The sequence below is a fragment of the Elgaria multicarinata genome, chromosome 11, assembly GCF_023053635.1.
Source record: "Elgaria multicarinata webbii isolate HBS135686 ecotype San Diego chromosome 11, rElgMul1.1.pri, whole genome shotgun sequence".
Lineage (NCBI taxonomy): Eukaryota > Metazoa > Chordata > Lepidosauria > Squamata > Anguidae > Elgaria > Elgaria multicarinata.
The window spans coordinates 43,081,134-43,094,220 of NC_086181.1; the positions used below are offsets into that span (position 1 = coordinate 43,081,134).

The 13,087-nt window shown below is 45.5% G+C and overlaps 1 protein-coding gene across 1 annotated transcript; it reads left to right on the forward strand.

Annotated features, from left to right (window-relative positions):
• Positions 1–1,563: 1,563 nt before the first annotated feature.
• On the forward strand, positions 1,564–7,183 carry MRPL52 (mitochondrial ribosomal protein L52). Its single transcript, XM_063137521.1, has 5 exons — positions 1,564–1,622; positions 3,783–3,867; positions 4,434–4,501; positions 5,479–5,543; positions 7,014–7,183. The coding sequence occupies exons 1-5, from the start codon at positions 1,595–1,597 to the stop codon at positions 7,158–7,160; spliced, it is 393 nt and encodes a 130-aa protein (XP_062993591.1). The 5' UTR covers positions 1,564–1,594; the 3' UTR covers positions 7,161–7,183.
• The last annotated feature ends 5,904 nt before the right edge of the window (positions 7,184–13,087 follow it).

A 13,087-nucleotide genomic window follows, 5' to 3' on the forward strand; every position in this document is an offset into this window, starting at 1 on the left:
TGTGTGTGTGTGTGTGTGTTTGCAATCTCGCTGTTTCGTGGGGGAAATTCCCCCACTTCGACTTTGTGTCCTGCGAGTCCTGGAGTGGGTGAACTTTTAGAAACACTTGGCAAATGAAAGGCTAGTGCAGAGGCAAAGTCGTTCAGACGGGTTGTCATGGCAGCCTTCCAAGTCACACCGAACTCTTCTTCTGAGAGAAGGACCTCTGTGCAACAGACGCTTGCTACCCTACCCTGAAGTGTACCCCAGTACCCCAGCCCAAAGTGTCATTTGGATCTGGCACACGTGTACTGTGTCCCTGCCGTAGGCAAAAAAAATTCCTGGGAAAAGGATCACACCCCTTCTTGCACATTCACAGGTCATATAGTGGGGCTGGAATCACACGTAGACGCGGGACACGTTGCAGCTCATTCCCATGGACAGTGGTGTGTGTCCGTGTCCTCTTTTACCCCTGTGATTGCACTTAAAGGTGCCACCTTTTTCTCTGGCAGGAGCTCCTGTACCTTTTGCTACAGCTGCATCTCAGGCTGAAATTCGTGTTTTGCCTTTTACTGAAACCCAAGCAGACCTGTTTATTTTTGCCTTCGTCCCAGTGGGCTCCCATTATCATAATATTTCAATATTATTTCCTTGCCTTGACATGGATCCTGTCCGAATTTCTATTAAAATATATTTTATATGTCTCTAAGCTACAGCTACGTCGCTCTACGTATTTATTTATTTATTTATTTAAAAAAACAGCCCCGAGGTGGGGTGGGGTGGGGTGGAAACCCAACCCAATCCACCCTGTCTCCAAGGGAACCCAGGAGTCCGAGGCTCTTCCTAGGCGACGCGGGCCCGCCCCTCGCCTCTCCTGCTGTTTCCCTCGTTACCAAGGGCGACAGCTTCCTTAGCAACCAGCAGCCATACCCGTTCCGAAGATGGCCGGGAAGCTCTTTCCGCCCTTAACAAAAATGGCGGCGCCCTGCCTTGAGATATAAAATAAACCCAAAGCCCCCCTTTCTTAAGACTTTAAGCCGTTGTGAAATTCCAGAAATTGGGTTCTTAGTATTCATAGCGAAAGTCACCCTTCACTCAGGCAGTAAGCACCCTCTCACAAAACTACGGCGGAAGGATAGTTCCCTAATCCAATATGGCGAAGGAATGAGGCTTCGTTTGCAAAATGGCGCCCCGCTTAGTTTCCGGTAGCCACATCCGGGCTTTCCATTCCCGTGCCAAAATGGCTGCTCTCATAGATGTAGGAACACGAAACCGTTATGCAGCTGAGAAAACTAATCAGGTCTAATTTCCCAAAGGCCAAGCAGCGGCTGCTGTCAAAATGTAGCCATATCTAGCTCCATGATGTACTCTCCAGATGTTTTCTCCTCTTTCCGACAGTGTTTATTATAGTTTTGAAATGATCCGTACAAGATGGCGCCGCCCTGGCCGGATAAGGCGATTCTTCCGGTCGCGCATGGGTGGCTCCCACTGACCAAACGTTTCAAAATGGCGGCGCTCATTGTGCTCTGTTTTAAAAATGGCGGCCCCCTTACCCCGGAACTTTCCGTACAGCCTCTGTGAACGTGTGCTCTTTTCCGAGCTTTGCATCTTCAAAATGGCAGCTTGCGTGACCCAGAGGCTGGGTATGGCGATATTAGCGGCAGGAAAAAGATAGGCTCGGTCGGGGGAGGCAGAGCAATCCTATTGCATGTCTACTCAGAAGTAAGCCCCATTGCGTTCAGTGGGACTTACTTCCAGGATGGAAGTGCATCTAAGGGCGCAATCCTATGCATGTTCAGACAGATAAGAAGTCCTACAATTCTGAACATGCATAGGATTGCACCCTTAAAAGCCATTGATCTCAGTGGGGTTGATTTATGACTGGACATGCATAAGATTACTTTGTAAAATGGATTAAAGTTGTTTTCCTGTTTTTGTACTATTGGCCCGGGTTACTGTGGCATAATTCTAACTCTTATCTAATGTTGGTGCTTGCGTACTAGCTGGATCTATTCAGCTCTAGAATTGAGCAGGGGGTTGGACTTGATGGCCTTATAGGCCCCTTCCAACTCTACTATTCTATGATTCTATGACGTTGTTTTTATGGACGCAAAGTGGATTTTGTTACCATGCGCTGGATGTTAGCATTCAGAGAGTGTAGTCTTACTCTGGCAATTAAAATAAAAGTGCACCACGTTATAACCTTTAAATGTATGTGTAGGGGGGTGGGATCTGGGGTTTAATGGAAATTTAATACTCTGCTGATTTTGACATTTCAAGATGCCTTTAGTAGAGCATTCTACCAGAACCTCTTAACAGTGATGCTTGCTATATGCACGGGTTTGCTATACACTTCAATTAACACATATTATATAGAATGTGTACCTGCTTTCCACTATCAGATGGTTAGTGTTCCATGGTTCTACCATGAACTCACACGGTGACCTAAGACAAGCTGCAATCTTATAGCCTGGGGTATTTGTCTGAAATTATTATTATTATTATTATTATTATTATTATTTTTATATATATATATATATATATATATATATATATCACCATCAATGTACATGGTGCTGTACAGAGTAAAACAGTAAATAGCAATACCCTGCCGCATAGGCTTACAATCTAATAAAATCATAGTAAAACAATAAGGAGGGGAAGAGAATGCAAACAGGCACAGGGTAGGGTAAGCAGGCACAGGGTAGGGTAAAACTAACAGTATAAAGTCCGCACAACATCAAGTTTTAAAAGCTTTAGGAAAAAGAAAAGTTTTTAGTTGAGCTTTAAAAACTGCGATTGAACTTGTAGTTCTCAAATGTTCTGGAAGAGCGTTCCAGGCGTAAGGGGCAGCAGAAGAAAATGGACGAAGCCGAGCAAGGGAAGTAGAGGCCCTTGGGCAGGCGAGAAACATGGCATCAGAGGAGCGAAGAGCACGAGCGGGGCAATAGTGTGAGATGAGAGAGGAGAGATAGGAAGGAGCTAGACCGTGAAAAGCTTTGAAAGTTAACAGGAGAAGTTTATAATGGAATCTGAAGTGAATTGGAAGCCAATGAAGAGATTTCAGAAGCGGAGTAACATGGTCAGAGCGGCGAGCCAAGAAGATGATCTTTGCGGCAGAGTGGTGAACAGAAACCAACGGACTGATGTGAGAAGAAGGAAGGCCAGAAAGAAGAAGGTTGCCGTAGTCCAACCGAGAAATAACCAGTGCATGAACAAGCGTCTTGGCAGAAGAGACAGACAAAAATGATCGAATCCTGGCAATATTATACAGGAAAAAACGACAAGATTTAGCTACTGCCTCAATATGAGGAATAAAGGAGAGTGAGGAGTCAAATATAAAGCCAATGCTACGAGCTTCCTTGACCGGAGTAAGCGTAACATCATTGACAGTAAGAGAGAATGAGAGATGAGGAGAAGGTTTAGGAGGAAAACAAGCAATTCAGTCTTTGCCATATTAAGTTTCAAAGGACGATGAAGCAGCCAAGCTGAGATATCTGAAAGACATGCCGAGATACGATCGTGAACATCAGGAGAAAGTTCCGGAGATGACAGATATAGTTGTGTATCATCGGCGTACAGATGATATTGGAGGCCATGAGATTGAATAAGCTTGCCCAAGGGCAACATGTATAAGGAAAACAACAACGCTTTGTGAGGTTGTTCTAACAATAGCTGAGAAAGGTTTGAGTATTTCAAAGCATATTTATCAGGGCAATAAAGTTATGGAATTGTTTCAACAAATCCTATATTCTTATATCTTATCTAATCCTGTATTTCTCTTTCCACTTTCACCTCCCTAGGACCTCAGCTGGCAAAAATCGTTTCAGTGTCTCGGAGCTTCCACTGCAGCACTGTGGACCAAGTTGGTGGCAAGTGGAGAGTGAAGTGAGTGGCAGAGATGGAAAGAACAAGATTGAAGCTAGAGGGTGGATCTCAAAAATGGTGTTGGGTAGAGCATCAAAACTAGCCTGTAGCCTTTGAGAAGGAATGACTGTAACAGCCTTCTCCAACCTGGGACACTCCAGACGTGTTGAACTACAACTCCCATAATCCCCCGCTTGCTCCCGTTATCCCCAGCATCTACAATGAGCTGTGGCGCATGCCAGAAAACATTTTGAACATGCAACCCCGAGCAGGGATTGTAGCGTCATATGAAACTGGACATAAAGGGTTATTCAGGGGCTAAACAACCATCGCATAACCCTACAACAAAGCGGGCATTATGCGAGGTTTGTTTATACCCTCAAATAACCCGCGGTGGCGGGTTCACATGACATGGCAACACCCCAGCAGGGGTTGCATATTCAAAATGTTGCCCGCATGCGTCAACGGCTCAACCCCGCGATGAGCCCACCGTGTTGTGTGAACCAGCTCAGTGTAACAATATCATATCTTTCCTTTGTTGTTCTGGCCACTGGACCCACAATTTTGTCTTTTGTATTTCCTTCCAGGCAAGGTCTCCCTATAAACCCTTCCGGTTTTGGACCTTTAACAGACCTGCCCGATTGGTCGTTTGCAGGTAAGTAAAGTGGGGTTTTCATCTTCTTTATATAAATATAGCCCAATTTTGCACCAACAAAGCCATTTAAAATAACTTACAGAGTAAAAGCATAATAAAATCAAGGCATGAAAACTAAAAACATAACTAGCGCAAAGCAGCAGGAAAGCAGCATGAAGCAACAAAATCACAACCCTAAACTGAGGAAGTATAAGAAAAACATTCAGAATTAAAAACCCAACATTGCAAAAAAATAATACAGGTCAATATTGGAATGCCTGTTTAGCGTGCATGTCAAAGAGGGCATTTTATTTATTTCCACAATCCCACTCCCCTCTTCAGCCAAAAAAATGCTACCAGAATGGTTTACGTAAGTTAATATTTATTTATTTACTTATTTATTTATTTATTTTAGTTATTGCATTTAGCTCTCTGGGCGGTTCACAAAAGTTAGAACCATCAGAAACGAATCAAAGTATAAAACAAACAACAGTATAAAAACACAATATCAAAATACTGTATAAAAGCACAACCAAGGTATGACAGTCCCTACATTCAGGATTACCATCTAAAAGACATGACACGAGGAAAAAGCATTAGGAGGGAGGAGGAAAAATCCAAAACAAGCACCTCAAGCTGGGTGCCACTAGTGAAAAAGCCCTGCCGTGTTTTATTGCCAGATGCACATTCAACAGTAGTGGGATATTATTTCACTTCTAAGTCTCCGTACACCAAGATAATCTCCTTACCTCCCAGTCTAATTCATCCAGAACAGAATCCGCATTCTCGTTGCTGAGTTCTTGGTTATTGTCACATTTTTTAGAATCCACCTTGACTTGAGGATTCAATAAAAGGATGCATGTGTAGAGGACCTTAACAACCTCTTGTCAAATATACAAGTTCACATTCTTGTACTCTTGAGCATAGAGAGAAGGAGCACATAGGCTATCTTCTGTAATGCCATGATATGTGTTCTTTCCCCCCACTCCTTTCTTCAGACGGGCGGCCTGCTCCACCAATGAAAGGTCAACTCCGTCGGCAGGAAAAGAACAAAGAATTTGCAGTAAGTGGGGAAGGGGGGGTCACACTTTCAAAGGACCTTGGGAATTGTAGTTTTGTGAGTTTTGGAGGGAGGGTGGGGGTCTAATGGATTGCCAGGATGCTCATGAAAACACGCCAAGCTGGAATTATTCCTCTGTTGCTTCCCATGGGGAAAGGCTCCCTGCATTGAGCAGGGGGGTTGGACTCGATGGCCTTGTAGGCCCCTTCCAACTCTGCTATTCTATGATTCTATGATTCTAGGGTGGATTCCTGCATTGAGCAGGGGGTTGGACTCGATGGCCTTGTAGGCCCCTTCCAACTCTGCTATTCTATGATTCTATGTTCTGAATTGGGGATGGGGGTCAACTCTAGGGAACTCCCCAACCCACTTGCCCAACAGATATTTTGGACTACAGCTCCCAGCATACTTGACAGTTGGATAAGCTGGCCAGGGCTGATAGGTGTTGCAGTCCAAACCATCTGAAGGGCACCAAGTTGGGGAGGACTGGAATAATGTGCTTCTGAACATGTGAGGAGTGCCCCATCATCCTTACCACTGGATAACTATATCCCAGCGCCTTTTTGCTTCTCATCTGGGATGAGGGACAAGGCTAAGAGGCAGGTTTGAGGCCTGGTGCATTTACATTACAGCTGATAGAGCCAGGAAGAGATTTCATCTTGCCTAAGAATGTAATGTGCCCAAGGTTAAAAGATGGCTTCTCTGCCAAAGGGTGACTACAGGTGGCTACATGCCAGATTTGCATTCCTTAATGGTGGACATCATGTGCTAGCAGACAAAGAGGAAAACTTTCAACCAATGGGGCTTCGAATGTAACCTATGACTCATTGAGATTGTGCACCTTAACTTGAAAATTAAATGTAACTTAACTTGCTAATCCAGAACTGACCAATAGAAGGGTTAGAAAGAGACTAACACCCTCTTGTAGTCAGGGCCTATAAATATACTGAGATTCCTTTGTTCTGGGTGCCTCCATCTTGTGGAACCAGAGAGCACCCCCATACTGCAGTATCGGAAGTAAATGGATTAAGAGCATTCTCCAGCCTCGTGTGTTTGATTGGCTACTAACGCGCCGGGGTAGCGAGCCTTTAACCCCTGGTTGAGGGACGACACCGCTACAAATATAAGCTGGTTTCAACAGTTGTCTCTCCACTCTTGAACCCTCGGATTTTTGTGTGTGTGAAGTCTGGGAAATGGCTGATACTGCTTATGCTTCGCAGAGCAAAGGTTCCACTAGGTGACTTGGTTGAAAGACAAGGCATAGAAGCACTGAATAGCTTTGGCTATTGAGTGGTATAAAAATACAATCAATCAATAACTAATAGTGTGTGTGTGTGTGTGTGTGTGTGTGTGTGTGTGTGTGTGTGTGTGTGTGTTGGTGAGTGTGTGTGTGTACTCCCCACACAAAGATCGTTGAGAAATTTGGGAAAGATTTCTTCAGACACTGTATAACTCTTTGTCTTTTCCCCTCAGTGTCGTGTAGCCCAGATTTCTGCCGAAATGGATCATGGGATCCAGAAGTGGGAGGCCAAGCAACGAGAACACGAACAACAGGCTGAGGAAAAACGGCGCAACCGACTCCAACCTAAAGGAGGCCTTCTTCAGCAGCCTCCCAAATAAATACTCTTCCCCCCCCCCCCCAATCTAATCTTGGGCTTGAAGTGTGAAAGAGTTCCGTTTCTTTTTTTAATACTGAGGAAAGGGGGGATAAGAGATCCTGAACATCATTCTGATGCTGCCTTTCTTAGGGCCATCTTTGTTTCCGTGCGGCCGCCATTTTGTACTTTGCGCAGGTTGGATTGTACACAGCGTCGTCAAGGGAAGTGTCAGCTAAGAAGACGAAGCAGGCCTTGACCTTCTCAGACTAGCTAACATTTACATTGGGGGCAAAAAACCAAGATTATTCCACAGCCAGGCATCGCACGTCTCTCTAGAACGAAATGATCTTCCTGTTCGGTGTGCATATCTGAGGGCATGGCTGTGGGGTGGCATAGCGGCACAGCTCCCTCACATGTGTACTTCGAATCATGAAGGGGGCGGATGTTGTCTGAACCCTCCAAGCAGGTTTAAATACTAGAGCTGTGGAGGAGGTAAAAAACCAGATTTAAGTTTAGGTTCACGTCCCTGCTCAAATGAAAATCTAACTAGGTGATGGGCCAAATGTAGGCCTCATTTGGGCATCACTTTGAGCCAGGAATCCTGGCTTAATAAATTGCAATGGATGTGAGTCACATGTAGGTGTCAAGAGCGCATTTGCTCCTCACGCAATCCGAGTAAACAAACCAGGCTTGGGACAGCTTCGCTTTACGTCCAAACTGGGCTTATGGTTTTATTTCTCCCAAACAAGTGAGGATTTGTAAGTCAACGGCAAACTGGCTCAGTCGCTTTGTACGCGTGTGTGTGTCGCGCTCTCACACCCACACATGCAGCTTCAATGACTTCACAACCTTGTACGGATTTTTAAAAAAAGAGGGTTGAATTGACCACACTCCCCATAACTCTTTGAAGGAACGGCAGGATAAAAACAATTTAAAAAAAATAATACAATGCTCTATTTGTTGGATCACTCTGGCTTTCAAGCAGGGCGTGGGCATCTCAAGAACAAAGCAAGAGATCTTTATTTGAGTTTGCGCCCCAGAACATGTTCTCATGCCCTGGTGTCTCTCTCCCCCCACCTTCCCCACCCCAATGAATTGTTATTTTATTTCAAAAGGCAAGATCCAGCCCTAGGGAAATTCAAGGCCTCTGAGCATGCGCAAAGTGTGTCTCCCCACCCCTTGCTCTGCTATCCCACTGTTTCAATTGCAGAGATGAAGTCCTAGCAAGGAAGGCCTAAGGGGTAGAGGAGGAGGGGGCAGGTAAGCAAAATGGTGCTTCTTATTCTGATTTATTATTGTCAGCTGGCCCAAGGAGAGTGCTTTCTTTCTTTTTTTCCCTGGAAGTTGGGGGAGATCCCAGCCTGGATGCACTTTGGGTGATGGATATGGGCCAGCCTCCAAGGAAATCCTGTCGTTTCTTCCTATATAATATTGCCAGGATTCGACCATTTTTGTCTGTCTCTTCTGCCAAGACTCTCGTTCACGCACTGGTTATCTCTCGGCTGGACTACTGCAACCTTCTTCTCTCTGGCCTTCCTTCGTCTCACATCAGTCCGCTGGTCTCTGTCCACCACTCTGCCGCTAAGATCATCTTCCTGGCCCGCCGCTCTGACCATGTCACTCCACTTCTGAAATCTCTTCATTGGCTTCCAATTCACTCCAGAATCCAATATAAACTTCTCCTGCTGACCTTCAAAGCTCTTCACGGTCTAGCTCCTGCCTATCTCTCCTCTCTCATCTCACACTATCGCCCCGCTCGTGCTCTCCGCTCCTCTGATGCCATGCTTCTCGCCTGCCCAAGGACCTCCACTTCCCTTACTCGGCTTCGTCCTTTTTCTTCTGCTGCCCCTTACGCCTGGAACGCTCTTCCAGAACACTTGAGAACTACAAACTCAATCACTGCTTTTAAAACTCAGCTAAAAACTTTTCTTTTCCCTATAGCCTTCAAATATTGAGTTTGTTCTGACTCTATACTGTTAGCTTCACCCTACCCGGTGCCTGTTTACACTTCCCAGTGCCTGTTTGCATTCTCCTTCCCTCTTTATTGTTTACTACAACTTATTAGATTGTAAGCCTATGCGGCAGGGTCTTGCTATTTACTGTGTTATCTGTACAGCACCATGTACATTGATGGTGCTATATAAATAAATAATAATAATAATAATAATCCCCTCTGCAACGGCGCTGTCTCCTGCCGTGTGGATTCCCCCTGGAGATTTCTTTCTTTTCTTTTTTTTCCACCTTCCCTTCTTGGCCATGTGGGAACCTGCTGCTGGAGGTGAGGCCACAGGAAGGAAGGAAGAAAGGAAGGAAGGAAGGAAGGAAGGAAGGAAGGAACAAGTGTGGCAAGAAAAGAAAGGGCTCTGAAAGGCAGAGGGGTGTGGGTGTGAGTGAGATATATATATGATCAGGGGTCTGGAAAAAAAGCCGTATAAAAAGAGACTGAAAGAACTGGGCATGTTTAGCCTGGACAAGAGAAGATTGAGGGGAGACATGAGAGCACTCTTCAAATACTTAAAAGGTTGTCACACAGAGGAGGGCCAGGATCTCTTCTCGATCCTCCCAGAGTGCAGGACACGGAATAACGGGCTCAAGTTAAAGGAAGCCAGATTCCGGCTGGACATCAGGAAAAACTTCCTGACTGTTAGAGCAGTACGACAATGGAACCAATGCCCTAGGGAGGTGGTGGGCTCTCCCACACTAGAGGCCTTCAAGATGCAGCTGGACAACCATCTGTCAGCTATGCTTTAAGGTGGATTCCTGCATTGAGCAGGGGGGTGGACTCGGCCTTATAGGCCCCTTCCAACTCTACTATTTTATACACGACTTCTGGACCTCTTCCACCCTCAAAATTGTACTTTTCGTAAAAATTTGGCAGGAGGATGCCTGTCACACAGAGTAACCATTTTTGCAATAGCAGAATACCTTTATCAGGCCAGTTGCAAAAGATCACCAAAAAAGTGCAAGCTTTTGAGATCTTAAGAAGTTACAGCTTTTTTTTTTAAGTGATTTTAACAGAACAGAAAACAAATGAAGAAGAAGAAGAAGAAGAAACGTAACATGTATAGAAATCTTTTTTTCATCAGATACACCATTCTTTTTTTAAAAAGGGGGGGGGAGTTTATGTCATAGATTTCAGAAAAAGTAGATCAAATAGCCATGTATTTATCCACTTGCAATGGTGATCTTGTTGCGGGCCGCACTCGGGTGGGCATAATGCTTCCTGGTCCAGCTGAATTTATCCACTATATAGCACCTGATCAAATGTTGATAGCATTGGCCTCAGTCCATTGCTTTATAGGAGTCGAACATTTATCCTTCCAACATAGTAATATCAGTCTTTTAACTATCAAATGGGCTCAGCAGCTGTAAAAAGCAGGTTGGGGTGACAGGGAACGCTGACTCTTGAGTTGAACTCATGGTGCCTGCATGATGTCAATCTTAAAACCCACCCCGTCTTGCCTGATGAAGAGATCTGAAGATCTCGAAAGCTTGCACGTCTTTTGTGACCTTTTATTTGGCCTAATAAAGATATGACACACGAATATGAATTTGGGAGTTTTGTTTCTGGCCAATATGACTGGCTTTGCTTTTCATGTTTGCTGTGGCAGCTTCTGTATTAGACTAGATTCAATTAAACGGCATAGGGTTGGTATACATCAAACAAAACCCAGGTCCACCACATGGCACGTTGGTCTGTGTTGCATAAGCCTGGGGAAGACAGCTTTGCTAAACTTTTCCTTCGCCCTTATGCTCTGAAACCCGTTTCTCCCCCTTTCCATCTCTGGCCTGGATTTGTGTCTGTTTAGCTTTCTAATACAGGAACTTGGATGCCAAATTTGGGTTAGTGGCTCAGCCAGGGGCGGGAACACAGCAGAGCATCCAGCCCACACCCCAGTTCCAAAATATCCTCATCTTTCCATCCCACGATCCTACCAGTGACTGGTGATATAAAGCCAACCGTGAAGAATGCAGGATATTTGGGGTAGGTGGGAGTGTGTTGTGCTAGTTCCCCCTTTTTATCCTTCCCCACCCTTGCCATCGCTGCCTTGCTAATTCCAGCTGTGTTTTGAACACATCTTTTTTTCCTCCCACTCATCTGTAATTGCTTCCAGATGTGGTGGCCACGAAAGCATGATGAGCTCAGCGCCCGGGGCCTCTGCCAAGTGCACGGGACCCACAGGGACAGCCAAAGGGTGGGCAGGAGAGGGGGGAAGAGACACAGGCCACCGAGTCAGCACCTCCTGTTGAGGTATAACTGCCCACCTCCCCAGACCTGCATTCTTGGAGGTCCCCTCTTCTAACACACCCCAATCCCTCCGCAGGTTAGCACATGCAGCCAAGGGATGGTTGGGACATTCCAGCTGCACAGCCTCGCTTGCTGTCCTTGTTAGCATCCACAGAATTATTCCTGACTCAGTCAAATCGAGGGGGAAGTCGTGGTTATACCAACGTCACAATGGCGGAGACAGGATACAGGGGCTGTGTCATATATCCATCTCTGATTATTTGATTTTTTTATATAGGAGTGTGTGTGTGTGTGTGTGTGTGTGTGTGTGTGTGTGTGTGTGTGTAAAAGATGTCATTTGTTTTAACCCTTTACATTGTGCTCTTTACCGTTAGTCTCATACTTTATGATTCCTTTCGCAGACAATGACTCTCCTAGTGTGTTTTAAAAACCATAATAATGGAACTATAAGTGCTGCCCAACAAGGCACAAATGTCGCCTTCAATAGATATGGATGCCTATTATTTATTTCATGCGCACACACAATTTAATGTGTCCTACGCAAGGAATACTTGTTTAAATCTTCAGCCTGTTTTCAAAACGTTCTTCCAGAAGATATTATCCAGGACTTCATTTGATCGATGGGATTCCACGCTGGCAGCTGTGAAATTATGCAGCTCAGCTCCAGAAAGGGCGGAAGTGTGAGCGCGGTGCCCCTCGCCATGTGCAGAGTGCATTGCCCCGAACTCAAGTCAATTCAACTAGCTCCTTCAATGAACCGCAATACCACCACCACCCCCTTTGCAAAAACAAAAGTAATTCCCAGAACTGGGCTGCTTTGCGAAGCACAAAATACCAGGAAGCAAGATTTCAAAATAAACATTACACAATAGGATGAGGCAGGGTAGCAATTTCCAGAAGGGAGTGCCCACCGTGTTTCGAAAACAAGATGCTAAAATTCTACACAGCAGGCTGCCCCCTGGTCGGTGGTACAACTCCCAGCATCCCCCAGCCAGCTGGGAGTTGTAATCCAACACATATGGAGGGCACCAGGTTGGGGATGGCTTCTATACAGCTTTGCTTTTGAACGGGACGGGAGCATGAATGGGACAGGAGCATGAACATGAGCTCATGAGCTTCCTGCTGTCCCTACAAGTACGTCACATCCAAAGCCTCTCTCTGGGGTTCGGCTTTAGGATGTGCCAAGGATGATTTTTATACAACTCATTTTGGCAGGGAGATGTGAGTAGACCATCCTGTTTCCGTGGTTTTCATTCTTACAAATCCACCCCCTCCTTTTCAGCCGGGTGATCCGCTCCGTGCTCAAGCGGAATCCGACCGTGTGACAAACTTTTCATTTTACGTCAGGGGTGTAGAACTTCACATATGCTCTTGGACTATAGTTCCCATCATCCCTGACTGAAGGGAGATGGGAGGGGCACAGGTTCCGCATCCCTGACGTAGCTGAACCCCAAAAGCAACACCAATGTGCTTTTTTTTAATGATGTGGTACAGTCCCTTCACACGCTCGTACCACCTCAAAATGCACATGCAGACAGTTTCAAGCAAGGGGTTCCCCCTTGGCGTGCAGAAGGTCCCAGTTTCAACGCCGGCATCTCCAGAGAGGGTGAAGAAATAGTCTTGCTTTTAATCCTGGAAAGCCATGGCTGCCAGTCAGTGCTGACAAAACTAGGTTAGATGGACTCAGGGTTTGATTCGGT

Coding starts and splice junctions, on each gene's coding strand:
- MRPL52 (XM_063137521.1), top strand. CDS start 1,595: ATGGCAGCTTGCGTGACCCAGAGGCTGG. Junction 4,502..5,478: donor GCCCGATTGGTCGTTTGCAG/GTAAGTAAAGTG, acceptor TCCTTTCTTCAG/ACGGGCGGCCTGCTCCACCA. Junction 5,544..7,013: donor AAAAGAACAAAGAATTTGCA/GTAAGTGGGGAA, acceptor TTTTCCCCTCAG/TGTCGTGTAGCCCAGATTTC.